A 19,073-nucleotide genomic window follows, 5' to 3' on the forward strand; every position below is an offset into this window, starting at 1 on the left:
AAAAGCTTAAAACTCAGGATTAGAGCAATAAACCCAACGTTAATTACTATCTATTATCAAACAAACTATTGTTTACTTAACACTCAAACAATAAAACCTAACATCTGTTCAACAAATGACTATTGTTTCAATTTTTCTAAACAGAAAAAAAATCGTCTCACTAGCCAGCCAAATGGTACTAAAAGTTTAACATCTGTTCTTAAGTTAAGAAGTCCCTAAACCGTTCAAATTAATACATCTGTGCTCTTTGTCAGAATTGGTTCCGGAAATATTACCAGGTTGTAGGATATAGGAAATAAGCTTTTGAAGTATCGAAACATCTGCTCTGACTTTGCTATTGTTTGCAAAATTGATTTTTTTCTTTGTGGGAACGATAACATGTGTTTTGAGCGGCGTTAAAGAGGTTTGAGAATTCAGTCTTTGCTTCGGATGTACATTTTGTTGGTTTGTTATTGTTTAAGACTGTTAAATGAAGCTTTGGTATTATGTCATCGTCCTACTGCCCTTATGTTTATTTTTTATTTAGTGGTCGGCGCAGCATGTTTTCTTCTTCCATACTCTTCTATCAGCCGTCATCTCACAAGTAACATTCTTTCTAACCATATCGACTTTTACACAATCTTTCCATCGTTTCTTTGATTGTGTGATTACATATTATTACCTCATGAAAAAAGTATTCAGACTCAAATGTGTATGACTATATGCACTTTGAAAGCAGCACTTAAAAATTATATCCATAAAAATCGATGCAAAAATTGCAAAAACAATAAAAATTGCATGCAACTGCATATTTTCACAATATTATGAAATCGATAGCAAGAGACAAAACCATTCTATTTTGTTTTAGAGGTCACGACAGCATTACGTACAAACTTCGCATTGGTACAAAGAATTTCGCAATATTATCTTAAATATACAGCATCTTTAAGGAAAACAAGATTTTTGATCTTTGGAAAAAACACTACTTAATTATCGTCTCCCGAGCCTTTTTTACTGAGTGTTTTACAAAGAGCGACTATCTGTACTACTCAATCCAGTTACCCGGGCAACCCAATACCCCTAGGTAGGACTGGTTGTCGGACACCCGTAACGACTGCCAAAGATGTTCAATAACAGCCGGGATCCACGGTTTCACGTGCCCTCAGAAACACAGTTATTAGTGTCCATGACGTACTGAGAAAGTACATACAAACTTAGAAAAGTTGCATTGGTACTTGCCTAACCTGGAATCAAACCACTCATACTTGAGAGGTCGGTTCTTTACCCACTGGGCCAGCACGACTTTTTGACTTTCTTAATTAGTATACTGACAAAAAAACCTATCTTGACAAAATCGAATAAGGTGCAAAAGACAGATGGTGAACGACATTAAAGATTAAAAGAAAAAAAAACCTTGAAAAAATGTCGATCATTGCCATCAAATATGGTAGAAGCAGATGGCACGGGCCAAACAAGTTTTTTTTTACTAATAATTTAGTAACTTTTTCGCATTTTTTTTTTTATGCTTTAAAACCTAGGTAGGTATTTTATTGTATTAATTAATGAATATGTAAATTATAGGTTAGCACGCGTCGAAGATTAGGTTTTTTTTTCTTTTATATTGGTTAAATAATAAAAGGCTATTTTTACAAAAATAGACACAAAAATGGCACGTGCCTTAGATACAAACTTTTTGTTAAAATACTTTTTCATTTTATTGCATTTTTTTCGTCATGATTAATGATATCTCTGTTTTTATTGATTAATTTATATGCTACAAACAGGTTGCTTAGTTTAATGTTGATGATCATTTTTTTCAGGATTTAAATTAAACATTAATATGTAGCTTTTAGTAAAAAAAAAAAAAACTAAAGAAACTAGACGTCGTCATGGAAATATTTTTGCAAAAAAGAACCCGAATTTGCAAGAATAATATCTTTTCGTTCGCAATTTTTTGTTAATCAAAGTAGAGATTAGAATTTAAACATGGATACGTTTACAGGAGTTTTATTGCTTTATCGGAATAACTGTTTGTGAAATTGGCTTTTTTACTTCGTATTAAATTGATTATATTTCCATTATATTTCAGACATTTTTCATAAAATAATAAATCTTTTTCATTTTTTTTTTCACTTACTTAACAAAATTTCAACATGACTTAAGTAACTTTTTCTAAAATGTGGACTTTAACCACATAAACATTGAAAAAAAAAAACATAAAAAGGTAGTTTAAAAGTGACTCAATACCGTTTCATAGAGGGTCATTTCCCACAAATGTCGGTACATAGATCAAAACAATAACAAGCGAGACGACCGTTAAACCGTCACGCTCGCATTATAGACCCAATTTAATATACTTAATACCATTTAAATTAAGTTTTCTATTTAATACAAGGTTGAGTATATACTAATACTTTAAGTAACAAAGAATTTTTTATAAAAAAAGAAAAAAAAAACTTGACTTACCCAATCCAATTTTTTTCTTAATCTTTTTCAAAACCTTCATCTTAGATCCTTTCTTATCCTTAACGGGGGTAGTTTCAGGCTCTAAAGCCATTGGGGGGAGCACGAGCGTCTGAGGGGGCATAGGCATACCATGGCCCGAAGCCCTGGGGCACGCGGGACAATGGCAAGAGCCCCTAGCCTGCCTCACGCTCATACAACCACTGACGCCCATCATTGAAACGGTTACAATCCCAAATTAAATTGCAAACAAAAGAACTTCTATATCATAGCACACCGAAATAAAACACGACTTAAAAATTACACGAATTATTACGAACTCGCGATATCCATAACGCACTGAGGACGCGGCTTTATTTTGTGTCGAGACGTCCGCTCGCGACGCGATCTGGCGGCGGAGTGATGAGTGTAGCTACCGTAGCGAAGCAAGGGCTCTGGGAAAGCTGCGCACGCATCCAAAGCCCTTGCACTCACTCTCTCTCTCACACAGCGTTAGATAAAGACGGGGTACGTGGAGGGAGAATGTCAGCTATAGGTATTTTCAGCTTAGCATTTTAGCAGATGTATAGGACAAAAGGGATGTTTGAAAAGTTAATTTTATGTGACATTTCGAGTCTTTTGTTCGGGTATACGTTTGAAAGGTGTTAACGCGAAATTGAGGGTATGATGGGTTCAAAGAGTTTGTAACGCGCGTGCTACAAATAGGAAAAGGGGTACTAATGGATATTTAAACTTCTTGTCTAAAATTGGGAAGGAGTTACTTTTGTAGGGTTAAATATCACCTGTAGGTACGTTGATGATTTTCTAAGATGAAAATTAAGGATACGTATGAACTTTTTAAATGGATGTAATGGTAGTTTGTTGTTTAACGATAAAAGTTCTAGAAATGATATTTCAGCAGTTTTGTCCAGTACACAATCATTTTTCAAGCAGGCTGTCTGTAAAAAAGATCTCTAATAACAAACTGAAAAGGCAGACACAAGTTGAACAATGACAGTTCAGGTACTATTCTCTGGAACACTTGCTTATCTATCTAGGACCTAGGACTTTTCATCCATGTTTAGGAAGTAGATCCCTCGGTAGACGACAGCGGTCGGAAACTACTATACATATGTATGTGAATAGATTCATGGTAAAGGAATTCAGGTACCCCAAAGCTTATCAGCAGGTCTTTTGATAACTATCAAATGACTAATAGGTTCTTAGAAAGTGTAATAAGTAAGTAATATTAATTACCACCTTTGTAAATTATGCAAAAAGGTTAAGAACAATTAGTAAATTACAACAAAAGGCTGCTTACTAATTTATACAATAAAAATTAGGCCGTCCATTCAGATTGGTAAAAACGAATTAGTAAAAGTATGCTAATAGGTATATTTCCAAGTCAAGCAAGTAGCAATCTTAGTATATCTTGGACACCAAAAACTGAGCAAAGGTGAAGGATATCATCTTGACGAAACCCTAGACTTTAAAGTCTGAAATCGTCAATCCGCCTTGAACAAACGTGGTGATTAACTGTCATTCCTTCTCTGTATGAGAAGAGGCTTATGCCCTGTGGGACAATAGAAAGGCTGATGATTAATGCTTATACAAATTAAAAGATCCAAGTGTAATATCACCCTTTGTCACACTTGCATGGTAAAGCGGATGAACCGTATTAAATAGAATTTTATATTGAGTTAGATTCAGTCTTAGGGAAGATATCATGATAACTTCATTTGGATATAGGGCTGCCATTTCGAATTTCGCCAAACCCGGACAAATACTAAAAAAAACCCGGACATTTGGCGTAAATCGCATTTTTTCCCCGGACGAGCCCGATTTTTTTTGTTTAACAAAACAAGACCTAATTTTTAATATTACCATAGTACTTAATTTCAATGAGGTCCTTCCTTACATGAAAAGTCAGGGCCGTCTCTAGCTCATGTAGTACCTAGTAGATATTGAAAGATTGTGACTTAATGTATTTCGAAGGTCATAATTAAGAAAGCTCATTTGGAAACTAGGAGTTACGTTCTTGATAGGTTAGACAAAAAAATGTTGAAAAATACAAACATCTGTAAAATGAAGTCGCCGCGAGCGCAGCGAGCGCGAAAATTTTTGAGTTTTGGGTCACTAAAGCACCTAAACTTGTATAATAAAAAAATCCGCAAAGTGAAGAAGCCGCAAGCGAGCGAGCGCAAAATTTATTGAATATTGGGATATTAAAGTAGCTAAACGTAAAAAAAAATTGTGGTAAGAAAAGAAGCCGCGAGCGAAGCGAGCGCGAAAATTTTTGAGTTTTGGGACACTTCGACTTCTGCATTATTAGGCGCCCGGGTTATTCGCATACCCAGGCACCATAGGTTAAGATGGCCCTATGAAAAATGTCCGGGTTTTCCCCGGACACTTCTTGAAACCCCGCCCGGACGGCCCCCGGACGGCCTCCAAACGAGGACAAATCCGGGGAAACCCGGACGGATGGCAGCCCTATTTGGATAACTACTTTTGTACATGAATGGTAAGTAGAAAAATCTGTTTTTTTTTTAATGTCCATTTGTTAATATAACCATTTCAACATCTTTGGCAGTCGTAACAGTCAATCAACAAACGCATTCATGAAAATTTTGCTTCGACAGTCAACTTGGGCTTTATCTCAAAGGCTAGACCATTCCTTTACCACTTAAAACCTAGACAAAGGATAACAAAAATAGCCCCAACCATCTAGACTAGTAGAAAGTGCAAATATTATTATTATTTTCAGCAAAAATGTCGTCGCGAGCCACATTGCCGACTACCAGATGTGTTCGCGCACCTTGCACGAGCGTGTACAAGCGTGCCCTCTTAATTTCTTGAGCATCTGTCAAATGTAAGTTTTTTCTGAAATGTAGATTAGGATTATGGCATTGTGGCTATTCAGCCTTTGTTGTGTACTGTTAGTTATTTTTGCAAGGAGGTTAGGTTATGATAACTGTTGATTCAAAAATTTGAATCTATACTAATATTATAAAGCTGAAGAGTTTGTTTGTTTGAACGCGCTAATCTCAGGAACTACTGGTCCGATTTTAACAATCTTTCGGTGTTAGATAGCCCATTTATCGAGGCAGGCTATAGGCTACTTTTTATCCGGGTTCGTGCAGAGGTTCCCACGGAATGCGGGTGAAACCGCTGGCAGAAGCTAGTTTAAAATAATCTTTTATAGATTAGGCAAAATACATAATTTATTTAATTTAATATGCCTCTTTACCAGCTTTAGAATTAATTTATTAAAAGCCATCAGAGCTAAACAAAAAATGGATTTGCGTAGGAGACGATAATTTTTTTGCAGTCACCAATTTAATTATAAAAACAAAAAAAAGTTATATATACCTGTATAATTTTTATCAAGAAATAAAAATAATTTTAAAACTGACTAAAATCCTCTGGTCTCTGGAGGCCTTTGTATGTGTTTTGTATTTAGAGGCCAGGGCTGTGGTAACTCGCGCGAACAATCTTTTTTATATTCTAGTATGAAATATTTTTTTATTTAGCTCAGTTAATTAATGATACTGAAAAACGTGATATATGTTTAATTATTAGAACCTTTAACTGGCTCTGTTTTACTATTACAGTAATACTGTTATAGCTGTTTGTTCTCCTATAAATATTTTTTAATCGGTCCAGCATCCCCTGAGATTAACTTTTTAATGAAACATACTCTTCAGCTTTATAAAATTAGTTTTAAGATTTCAATACACATCTGCTTCCAAATTGTCATGTTATCGTGATGTCAGCCAATCTTGAGTTAATAGTCTTAATAAGTGCGGCTAATTTCTCCAATTAAACCATCGGTCGTGTCGTAAGGTTAACTACTTCCTTTCGTACTGAACTTTTATAAAATAAAACTATACACATGTATCATCATCATCATCTGCGTAGCCTTTTCTCAACTATGTTGGGGTCGGCTTCCAGTCTAACTAGATGCAGCTGAGTACCAGTGTTTTACAAGGAGCGACTGCCTATCTGGCCTCCTCAACCCAGTTACCCGGGCAACCCGATACCCCTTGGTAAGCTGGTTGTTAGACATCCTAGCTTCTGACTACTCGTAACGACTGCCAAAGATGTTCAAATGATAGCCGGGACCAACTTAACGTGTCTTCCGAAGCACGGACAAAGCAAAAATCTATTTTTATAACAAAGAGCTATACAACAATTATACACATGCAGTCGGAAAACGTGTATTTCAAAGTAAATACATAAGAAAATAATTTATTCAGTTGCAATTATAAACTTGTATTAAAGTGCATCGCGTGCCAAGTTACGCTTGCAGTTATGGGCATGCAATTTCAAAGAAGTTGTTAAAGAAGCGTGAGCTTGGTGACCGCAGAAATAAAGTTGTAGCAAATATGTGTATTTTTTTTATATTTGTTTGAATAAGAAAAGTGCTATTAGATATTACATTAATTTAAACAAATAAACCTTTGCTTTAAATAATGAATTAATTGAATAAGTAGCTGTCATTACTTTATTTCCATATTTTCAGCCACATTTTATTATAAAACTACATTTTTAAATAGAATCGGGATAACGGCAGGAGGGTGATTTTAAATACCTATGCTTTATTTTATCCGGTACGGTCAGTAGTTCCCACAAGACGCGGGTGAAACCGCGGGAAAACAGCTAGTTGTTTAACATTTGCGCAACTGGTTTAAAGTCTATATAGAATTTTGAGTTCAATACCCGCAAAAAGTCAAAGACAATATTTTCAGCACTAAATTAATAGTCAAAAGAGTAAAAATAAATATATTTTTTACAAATGAATTAAACAAGAATGCGGATGACGATTTTATTTTATTACCTCTGAAAAATATATAAAAACCATATACCTAACTTTTTTCTCAATGTATAAAATAACATTTAAAAGTTAGACAGATTAATAAAAATAGAAGCTTTTAACATTATCGCGTGCCAATGTGAATATTTTAAGTCTAGACAAAAAAATATATACCTAAGTATATTATTTAACACACGTCTTTAAAATGCGCATATATCGAAATGAAGGAATCTATGCTTCGTTTCATCGACAAAAAAAAACTATATTTACATATGTGATTTTTTTTCAAAATTTTCATAAATTCCGTAAAAAAATAATGTCAGTATTGTTTATGATGAACTAAATGATGTACATATCACGATGAATTATTTCCGAAACGATTGGAAGTAATCAGGCGTCCTCATAAAAAATGGGCAAAGAAAATAGCCTCAATAAATGATTTTTCACATTTTCAAAATGGTATTTTTGTTGCCGCTAGGACAATAAATACTGATATGATCTAGAAAAAAAACAACAGACGTGTTATAGATTAAGGTACGGAACCTTTCACGCACGAGTCCGACTCTTACTACTCTCTACCGTACCCTAAAAAAACATTTTCAACTTACAACATGGCGCGAGGCAACGAACGCATCCCATTGGCTGTCGCCACGCGCCGGCGCGTGCCTCTCTGACAGATGGCAGAACCATTTTTTTTTTCAACTTTTTTTTAACCAAGACGTCCTTGCACGGCCTTTTGGCTAAGGAGGTTGCATATTGTAGAAAAACTTAAGTTTCTTAGGTCAATGTCTTGCCAAGCTGTCGTATTCATAACAGTTGGTTAAAAGTCAAAAGACAGGTCTTTGCAAGTTTCGGTCAATCTAGGTATATTTTTTTTATGTCTGGTCTGTATTATTAATTAAGAGAAAAAATGTGATTATTAGCATATTATTTATTCGATGTTAATAAGTATTTTGGTTATTTTTGGCATTTTTATCTCTTTCTACTAATATTATTAAGCTGAACATTTTTTTTGTTAGCACGCGCTAATCCCAAGAACTAAAAAAATTGCTGTAGAAATGACTTCAGCGTTAGATTTCCCACATATTTAAGGCTTTATTAACCTATAGGCTTCCTCGATAAATGGGCTATCTTACACTGAAAGTTTTCAAATCAGTCCAGTAGTTCCTGAGATTAGCACGTCCAAACCAACCAATCAACAAACAAACTCTTCGGCTTTGTAATATTGTAGTATAGGTTACTATTGTTATTCCGTGTAACTGTATTTTTTTTTACATTAAACCTACATGAACTCCAATCAAAAAACATGACTGGCCGTCAAGGTGGTACCAAAAGGTGACACCACCAATTCAAATATCGAACTCGCATCAATAGTAATGACAGATGCGTGTGCGCATATGCGCCGGAAGTTCGCGAGATGTTCGAAATTTGAATTGCGGCTTCTGTTTATAATCATCTGGTGGATCAGATGTTTATTAGTTAGGGGGTAGGTCTTTCACCTTTGTGTATTCAGTTTTTTTTTTATGCAAAAAAGAGGTTCGATTTCAGGCCGATTGGTCTGGTCTGGTCATCGTAATAATTACTTGTTGTTATAAGCTAGCTGTTTGCCTGCAGTTTCATCTGTCTCCACAAGGTATTATTTCTTGAACCCAAATAACCCTAATAAAAAAATATCCATTGTGTTCTTGACTTATATCCTTTGATATGTAAGCTATATACTTTCTGCAACATCATCTGCCTAGGCTTTTCTTTGTAAATACAGTTCTCTTTTATACAGTGGGGTCGGCTTCCAGTCTAACCTATGATGCAGCTGAGTACCAGTGCTTTACAAGGAGCGACTGCCTATCTGAACTCCTCATCCCAGTTACCCGGGCAACCCAATACCCCTTGGTAGGACTAGTATCAGACTTGCTGGCTTCCTAACCACGAGCTATAATACTTTCAGTACATTGACGTCATTTTAGCGTGAAGTTTCTCAGATATATCGCGAAAACTACGTAAAAGCGATCGTCATTTCAGGTAGAAGATTGTTATTTGACGTTTTGCAAACGTCAATGTTACTTGGACTTATGTGCACGTCATAGTATGACTTAAGAGTAAGAGCACACTATCAACTTTAGAGGTGGAATTCTATAACCGATCTATCGCTGGTTTGGGATTATTTAGAGATTAAGTTTTCAGATATCGACTAACAATAAATTATATCCAATGAGAGGCATACAAGCACCACTACACTACAATTTTTTTATGAATTTTTGTTTTTATCTGTCTACCTAAAGAGATTGTTTTTCGAATCTTAATTGTCATTAATGTTCTTAGAATCCTTTTTTGCTACAAGCATACAAGTGTAGATTTTATTAGCCAGGAATCCTAGCTAGGTCTCATCTTAGCTAGAACAAAAATAGAAAATGGTCCTTTCTTCACAGGTTTAACATATCCTGGATGGATAGTAGTTCCATCACTCTATTCTTTTATCACTAAATTAAACACATAACTCTTCTTTTCTTTACACATTCTGGCTAACTGTATAGTAACGACCTTTTTAAACCAGGCACCGTGGGAGAGGCACAGGCAACAAAACATTCATCCCGCTTGAATAGGACGCTTTATCTGTCAAACTTATTGTGTGTGGGACGCCTGTGTTGATTTGAATTTGGATTTTATATAGTTTTAGATAGCTGGGAATCCATCATCACTATCTGCCTAGCCTTATCCCAACTAAGTTTGGGTCGGCTTCCAGTCTAACAGGATGCGGCTGAGTACCACGGTTTTACCAATGTTTTTAGATAGCTAGGAATATTTTGTTAAAAATTTTGATATATTTACCGACTTAAAAAATGAGGTTCTCAATTTGACCTGTATTATGTATCGGTATTTGTGGCGGATTATCAGACTTTAGACCTTTCCTTGACTCCCTAACTTTTTATTGTCAAAAAACGTGCACAAAATATGCCCTCTTTAACCATTGTTAACCCATTTCTTGGATAGCAACAGGACCATGAACCATACACCGCCAAAAACAACTGAAAATCAACTTTAACTCTTACAAAATAAAGACCAATTTCATTTGCATGAATACCACTACAATACATTATGCTCTTTATACTAGAGAGAATAAGGTGTATTTTCGTTTGTGTCTCAGGTATACATTCTTTCCTACCAGCATCAGCTGATGTCCGGCTCAATTTTCAACCTTAACTCAAGCCTAATAAAGACCAAATTAATTTGCAAAAATACCACTGCAATACGTTATGAACTTTATACTTGAGGCGATAAGGTGTATTTTCGTATGTATCTCGGTGAGACATTCTTTCTTACCAGCTGGACATCAGCTGTTGTCCAATACTTAAATTCGTCTTAATTGTTAATTTAGTTTAATGAACTCTTCTTCAATGTGTTTTACACCTGAAGGTAAATAATAATAGCCTAAAAGGATATAAATTAAATTCCATTGGGAGTACTGTTTTGTAGGGTTTTAGCAAAATTTAGTCGATAGGTAAGCAATCTTGCAACTTAATAGGACTTTTTACACAAATAGATATAAAATAAATAAACTACTGAAAAAATAAAATAATGGTTTAATGGATTTGATAGATTGATTAAGTAATTGTTATTATTGGTACATATTTATATCGAGTTTTGGCCACATTTTATTTTTACATAGATTTTTGGTTGGTATGGATTCACAAACGCAAAACTGAAGTTGTTTGTTTGAACGCGCTCACCCCAGTAACCCCTGGACAGATTTGAATAATTATTTCAGTCCTAGATAGCCTATTTATCGAAGAAGTCTTAAGGCTCTACTTTTTATCTAAGTTCGGAGTACTTCTCATGGGACGCGACTAAAACTGCTGACAGAAGCTAATCTATACTAATATAATAAAGTGAAAACATTTTATTGTTTGTTCAGGCTCCAAAACGACTACGATTTCAAATATTCTTTCACTATTGGAAAGCTACACTCTTCCCGAGTAACATAGGCTATATTTTATCCCGGTACGGGCAGTAGTTCCTACAAGACGCGAGATAACCTGTTGACAAAATCTAGTAACTCTTATAAGCATGATTTTGAACAGTGAAATCTTCTAGCCAGTTTTTTTTCTCTATACTTAAGAAAAGGATATATTTTTTGCCTCCTTATGCAACTTCTACCTGTCTCAAAGCGAACAGATGTTTATTTTTTCTTGAAAATCAGCTGTGATTTCTGACCAGCGGGTTTCTGAAGCTTTCTATTCAAATGTGGATCGTTAATTATGTGGTAAGGCCCATCTCAGATCTTCTATGGCTAGAAGACAATAAGTATGTTTGATGTGTTACATTACTTAAATAGTTTCGATTCCAGCTCAGGCAAGTACAAATGCAACTTTTCTAAGTTTGTATGTACTTTCTAAGTATATCTTGGACACCTATGACTGTGTTTCGGATGGCACGTTAAACTTTAGGTCCCGGCTGTCATTGAACATCCTTGGTAGTCGTTACGGTTAATCTAATTTTCACAGGCAGAAAAGAAAGATGGATGGTGAAGTCTTGTTATAAGAACCCGTTTTCTTCGTTTTACATTTTAAATACATAACCTTAAAAAATGTTTCTGAATAAATTGTGCGAAGACATAATATTTTTTTAAACTCAAATTGATAATTTCTAAGGAACCCTTCCTGTTCAAGACCGACTCTTACTTAGCCGGTTTTTTTTCATATTTACTTGCACAATACATACTTGCCTACCTGGTATCTTTACAATCAGTTGATGTGACAAAGCTTTATAATAATATGTATAGCTTTCTTCAGATCAGCTGATTTCTATTATTATTGTGTACAAATTGTCATTGCACTGTTACACGAGGCTTGGGAAATATTCGTTTCTCTAAGTTTTTGGACCGAATTTTTTCTTTTATTATTACTAGCCTATAATGCTCCCACTGCTAGGCAAAGGCCTCCCCATCTCGTTTCCACACTTCCCGATCTTTCGACCGAGTGCATCAATCTCGACGATAGGCGTCTAGTTCGTCACTTCGTCACGCCATCTCTTCCGGGGCTTACCCCGCCCGTGGGGTCTATCCTAGGGTGTCCATCGGGTGACATATATCTTTTGCCGTTGTAGAATCAGTGGGTCTATCTATCCACACCTAAAACTGCTGAACCGATTAAATTAAATCTGGTACAGATAAAGACTACAGCCCAAGAAAGAGCATGGTGACAAACGGATAGGTTTTTTTCTTGCACAATACTTAGGTACTTGCTACCTGGTTTCTTTAAAATCAGCTGATGCGACGAAGCTTTATAATAATATGTATAGCTTTCTTTAGATCAGCTGATTTCTATTATTATTGTTACAAGGCTTGGGAAATATTTTTGGTGTAAGAAGTTTTGGTACCGAAAAGTTTTAAATACTCCGCTTTGTTTTGGAGGAGACTAGAAATGAGGCACACAGAATTTCTTTCAGCTATCTTTTTACAGACTTTAGTATAGCCGCAGATAATTTGGTAGTGAATATGAAGTAAAGGGTTATCTTATTTGAAGTTGTATCTACATCTACATTTTTATTCTTTAATCACTTATCTTACACATAGGCATTGTAAAGCTTTTTTGGGATTGTATTTGTTTGGAGGCGGTAATCTCTAAAAAAATGATCTTAGGCGCAAGTTCACCGATATAATTATTTTAAATATCAGTTTTCTTAAAATAACTGTTCATTACGAATTTCCACATTGCATTTTCAAAGTAAACTGTTGTTTTGAGGAAATTTGATGTTTATGCTATCAGCGAATTTGTGTCTTAGATAGACCATTTTCAAGCAAGCCTGTAACCAAGAACTTTTAACTGCAACACCTCTTTTCTCCAAACTCTTTGTGATACAAACTAAACAATTTGTACAATGAAGTTTTTTTTCTTCTCCGTAAATAACATGACATTATGCAAGTTACCTGTGTTCATGATCAGCTGATGTGAACTAAAGGATGCTTTGAAATCAGCTGGGTAGCTTTGTGAATCTGACAATTGTCAAAGAGTAGAATCTTTAAGTAGTTTTAAATATGCGGTAAGTTATTTGTTCTGTGACTTATGCATAGTACATGTAGGTATATAAAAAATATACATTTATTCACACAGAAAGGCTAGCTCCCTTCAGTGCTTACATCTTGGGAACTATATGAATTTTTATATTAGTTTTCGAGTTTATTCGCTAATTGTAACATCCAGAAAAGTCTTTCTACTTTCTAATAAAATAATTAACTAGCTTCCGCCAGTGGTTTCAGCCGCGTCCCGTGGGAACTACCCCCTAACCCGGGCATCCGGATAAAATAGGTAGTAGCCTATATGTTATATTCATACTGCTCTGATATTAAAATTATATACTCTGAAGGCTTCAAAACTACTGAACCGATTTGAAAAAATCTTTCACTGAAAGCTACACTAGTCCCGAGTAACAAAGGCTTTCATCCTAGTTCAACTAATAAAATCGCGAAAAAAACTAGTTACAGTTTGCTAAATAATCATCATCATCTCAGGCATAGGGCGTCCACTGCTTAGATCTCCACAGATACTTGTGGAGCTAAATAATGACTTGACACGAAGATGTCCCCGTATTTCTGTAAATGATCAGCTGATTCAAGACCATTTCTTTTTTCCCATCAGCTGATCGGGAGCACAGGTAACTTGCATAACGCCATGTATTCATTGAAAAGAAAAAAACTTTCATTGTACAAAATGTTTAGTTTGTATCACAAAGAGTAGAGAAAGGAGGTGGTCTTAACAGATTGAACCGATTTGAAAAATTCTTTCACTGTTGGAAAGCTACACTCTTCCCGAGTAACATAGGCTATATTTTATGCCGGTACGGGCAGTAGTTCCCACGGGACGCGAGTGACACTGCGGGAAAACGGCTAGTCTTACCTATACTACACTATCACTTATAAAGAGTATGTATTTCTTTTTTGTGTGTTTATAACTGGGTTGAGGAGGTCAGATAGGCAGTCGCTCCTTGTGGCACACTGGTACTCAGCTGCATCCGGTTAGACTGGAAGCCGACCCCAACATAGTTGGGAAAAGGCTCGGCAGATGATGAATGATGATGGCTACGTATTTCCATAAGTGCTCAGCTGATGTATATATTTTTTTTCTATCAGCTGATTGTAAGCACAGGTAACTTGAATAAGTTGCGGTTTAGAAAAAAACTCTTTGCACAATGGGTATGAATTATTTACTTTTTGGTACTGGCAAGTTAATGCTGTATGACGGGGTGTTGGGTTCCGTATGGATTTTATAATGTGGACGAATTTTTTGACGCATTTTAGTTGTTAGTTTTTGTTTAGTTGTTGTTTAGTTTTAGTGGTATTTTTTTATCCGTTTCTTTGTTTCACTATGATAGTTTTTTATATTTATGTATTGTAAATATGTTAATGTCTATGTAAATAAATATCGTATGTTATAATTACGAATATTATAAATACGAAAGTTACTTTGTTAGCATGTCTCTTCTATAGGTTTTCCGGTCAAAACTACAGAACCAATCTAAATAAAATTTGGTACACAAATAGTCTAGAAACTGTGAAAGGATATAGACTACTTTTTATCCAGGTGTGGTAAGTTGAAACTATAGAACTGATTTTAAAATGAAACTTGGTATAGTCTATCTAAAACCTCTGTGATACGACATGGGTAAGCTACTTTTTACCAGGTTGCCGGAAGTCGAGTCCTCGAGACTCGAGACACAGATGGAATTGCGGGGAGTAGCTACTAGTACATCATCATCATCTCAGGTATAGGACGTCCACTGCTGAACATAGGCCTCCCCCTTAGATCTCCACAGATACCTGTTGGAGGCGACCTGCATCCAGCGTCGACGGCGACCTTTATGAGGTCGTCTGTCCACCTTGTTGGTGGACGTACTAATCGACCCTATGTACTAGTATTAATCCCCTATTTACATTGTTAGGAATTTCATTATTTCTTTTGTTTTAAACTGACATTTAAATACGGCCTTTCGATCTTTTATCCCACAGAGAACCCCAATTTATAAAACATACGCCATTCAATATCCATTCTTAACACAATAGTTCTAAAGTTCAAATTCACATAAGACAATCACCTGCATAAAAACGAACATACGAAAAAACGTCTTAAAGCTGAAGAAATAAAGTCTAAATTCGTTTATCATTATGGGCGAGTCCATTTTGCAATATTGACAATGGCACACGTGTGCCAACTTTGGAACGGAATTTAAAAAAAAGAATCCACAGGTATACAATTTTACAGCTGACTGTCAGCTGTTTATAATCAAACAAGCTATATTGAGCCTTATTTTCTTAGAGCTAAGGTTGAATTTCGTATGGTGGGTGAATTTTCTTATATTATTAACTTCAAGTATCGTAACTTCGGGTAACTTCGGGTATAGATGCAATAATTATTATGAACTTTTGGTAAAGTACTAGGTTTTTTTTTATGGCGAAGTGAAGGAATATACTAGCTTACGCCCGCGGTTTCTACTACTACTTTGCGCACTGTTCATATAAAAAGTAGCCTACATATCGTCATCTGCCTAGCCTTTTCCCAACAATGTTGGGGTCGGCTTAAAGTCTAATCGGATGCAGCTGAGTACCAGTGTTTTACAAGGAGTGACTGTCTATCTGTCCTCCTCAACCCAGGCAACCCAATACCCCTTGGTAAACTGTAAAAAGTAGGCTGCCTTTGTTATAAAATCGTGTTCTAATTGATGGGCTATCAGACACAAAGATAATTTTTCAAATCAGACTAGTTGTTCCTGTGATTAGTTATTAGTTAGTCCCTTTCAAACAATTAAAACACACTCCATCATCATCATCATCAGCCTATCGCAGTCCACTGCTGGACATAGGCCTCTCCAAGTGCACGCCACTGAGATCGATTTTCGGCTGCTCGCATCCAGCTCCTGCCAGCCAACACACTCCAACTTAAGACATATTTCTGGAACCATACAACCCAATAAACAAATCAAAATTCTTGTACCAATAGAATGTCACATTATTTGTGAATATCACACTTACATAGGACATGATCACACTGCCCTTGGAAATGCATGATAGATTTCAGTTTTGGCTCCACTAAAACCACTTCAATGACAATCTATCAACTATTCTACTAGACTAGGTTGAAACCGCACGAAAATCTGGTATTATTAAAAAGAAAAGATCACTAAGAATATTAAAATAATGACATTAGAGATATACTTAACATATTTAGTAAATGCTTATCTTTGAATATTATCATCATTATGAATATTATCTATTAACTATTGTTGGTCAAGGTTATTTTATCATAGAAACAACCATGCTTTGTTATTAACTATAAACCCAGTCTATACTCCAATTGAGTAGGCACTTAACTAAAAAAACTGGCCAATTGCGAGTCGGAATCGCGCATGAAGGATTCCATACCATTATTTAGAAAATGAGCAAAAAAATCACGTTTGTTGTATGGGAGAACCCCAAAATATTTTTTGTATTATAGTTTTCAGTATTTGTTGTAATAACGGTAACAGAAATACATCGTCTGTAAAAATTTTAACTCTCTAACTATCACGGATCATCTATCTATCATGAGATACAGCCTGGCGACAGACGGACGGACAGACAGACAGAGGAGCGTAAACACGTCGTTTTACAACGTCCTGTTTTACCCTGATAGATAAGTTTATTTTTACGTCATGTAAAAATAAAAACTAACCTTTTTTAAGATCTCTTATTTCATTTAGTAACAGTGACTGTTACGTATTTAATAGAGTTTAATAAAGTTTACATACATTGTATATAGAAGTATAGTTCTGTCTATACATTATAGACAGAACAGTCTTCTGTATACATACTTTTGTTTATGTATAGCAGTACATACATACAAAAGTAGGTAGAATAGTCTATCTCACCACTCAATTGGTATGTAAATTTTGAGTAGTTGTACAGACATGTATTACATTAGGCCACCAAAAATTTTGAATATATCATATCACATTGTTTATTGCATTCCATAATGTACGTTAGGTGGAAAATTTTAAATAATAGTTACAATTATGGACTGTGATGGGCACAGCATAATAGATTAGTTAGAAGAGAGGAAGGTGTTTAATGTAATATAGTAGTAGTATAGGTATTATTAAAGTATTTATTTATATTGTAATATTATGTTCGTATTTATTTTAGTTAAGAATAAATTGGTTTCATAGTTATTTTTATTTAAATGTTGCTTTTTTATTTAACTTTAGGTTATTTTTTAATCATAAAAATGTAATATAACATATAAATGTCACATTTTAAATAATATCTACAAAGGTTACCAACATTCAAGAAACAGCAGACATCCAAACATCCGGATTATTGTGTTTAATTGTGTGACGTTGCATGGTACTCAGCTGCATCCGGTTAGACTGGAAGCCGACCCCAACATAGTTGGGAAAAGGCTAGACAGATGATGATGTTGTGTGACATTGAACAGATGATCAACTATGTGTGAATTAACTTGTTTTTCTAATAAATTCTTCTAAGCAATGAATTACAAGTTTTTTATCCTACTATCCCACTAATCCTACTAATTTTATAAATCCTACTAACATTATAAATGTGAAAGTTTGTGAGAATATATGGATGTATGTTTGTTATTCTTTCACACAAAAATGGCTAGGCTGATTTGGTTGAAACTTTGGAGCGGAAGGTAGTACAAAGTAACAACATTTCAACACAAAAAATATGTACGGTCCAATGTCCTTACTAATATTATTAAAAGCAAAATGAACTCTGTCTATTGTCCATTCACACCACTATGTTTCAACTACTACAACTACTTTTCAAAGTCAAAGTTAATGTTTTTTTTTCAAATAGGCTTATTAGAGAAATCATTTGGGAGCTCTATCAAAATGTCAAGCTAGTTGCAAGATTCCAAAGAGTTGGTCTCAAGGAGAAGAACAGGTAACAAACTCTATAGACACTCCACTGAGCCTATTTAAATTGAATTTACTAGACAATCGAGAACCTGAGAACAGAAATAGGCTACTTTTTTAGAAAGCAGTTCCCTCAGGATGCAAGAGCAGCAGGTTTTAACTAACATGAACTACTAAGGCAGACCAAGGCTTATGAACAGTATGATATAAAAATACGTAAAATGTCGTAATCATTAGCTTAGTGCAGTCCATGCAGTTCGAACATTTTTCATAGACAACCATAGAGGTTATGCACAGGAAACCCTGTTTATTCCAATTAGATACCAATTAGAACATTCTGGCGCGTATTTAGAGAGTAATTAACGACTTACCCGGCACCGTGCTGCCTGTTTGACCCATTTTCTGATCGTACTCCCACCAAATTAACAAACACCAATTATCACAGATAAATTGTCTATTTAACCAATGTTTATGTCCTTTTAGCACATTTAGGGACTCTCAAATCTCTCACAACACACACAAACTTGACCTATGAACCGCACGCTTGCATGTTTACTATATTTATTTAATTAAAACACGATCATTGAAATTCGGTTCGATAGTTGTAAGTTTTATTGGTATTTTCATAACTTATGTTCTATATTCTTTTAGATTTGATTTATATTGTTAAGTTAATAGTATTGCACTAGTTAATGTACTATTATTGCGTTTAATTTATAATTATTTTTTATATTATTCATTACAGTCACTGTGTCCCGACTTTGACAACTCAAGTTGCGATAAAATCGCCGTTCGGATATTTTATGCATTACGTCATTTGCAAAATTGTATCCTTCGTTTACTCGACTTGTTAAACGTAGTACGAACGGAAAAAATGCAAACTTGATCAAGTTTATGATTTTATTTAAAGATAAGCAAATATTTAAATATAAACAGC

The 19,073-nt window shown here is 35.0% G+C and overlaps 1 protein-coding gene across 2 annotated transcripts in view; it reads right to left on the minus strand.

Moving 5' to 3' along the window:
• Positions 1–18,929, minus strand: part of LOC110380541 (protein neuralized) — a 46,450-nt gene extending 27,521 nt beyond the window's left edge. The window contains exon 1 of one of the 2 annotated variants that reach the window (XM_049848106.2): positions 18,508–18,929. In XM_049848106.2, coding sequence (XP_049704063.2) covers positions 18,508–18,535 — 28 coding nt within the window. In that variant the 5' untranslated portion in view covers positions 18,536–18,929. Of the gene's footprint in view, positions 1–2,445; positions 2,872–18,507 lie in introns of those variants that run through there. The other variant, XM_049848105.2, reaches the window with a different exon arrangement.
• Positions 18,930–19,073: the final 144 nt, after the last annotated feature.

Source organism: Helicoverpa armigera, chromosome 30 (assembly GCF_030705265.1).
Source record: "Helicoverpa armigera isolate CAAS_96S chromosome 30, ASM3070526v1, whole genome shotgun sequence".
NCBI classification, from domain to species: domain Eukaryota; kingdom Metazoa; phylum Arthropoda; class Insecta; order Lepidoptera; family Noctuidae; genus Helicoverpa; species Helicoverpa armigera.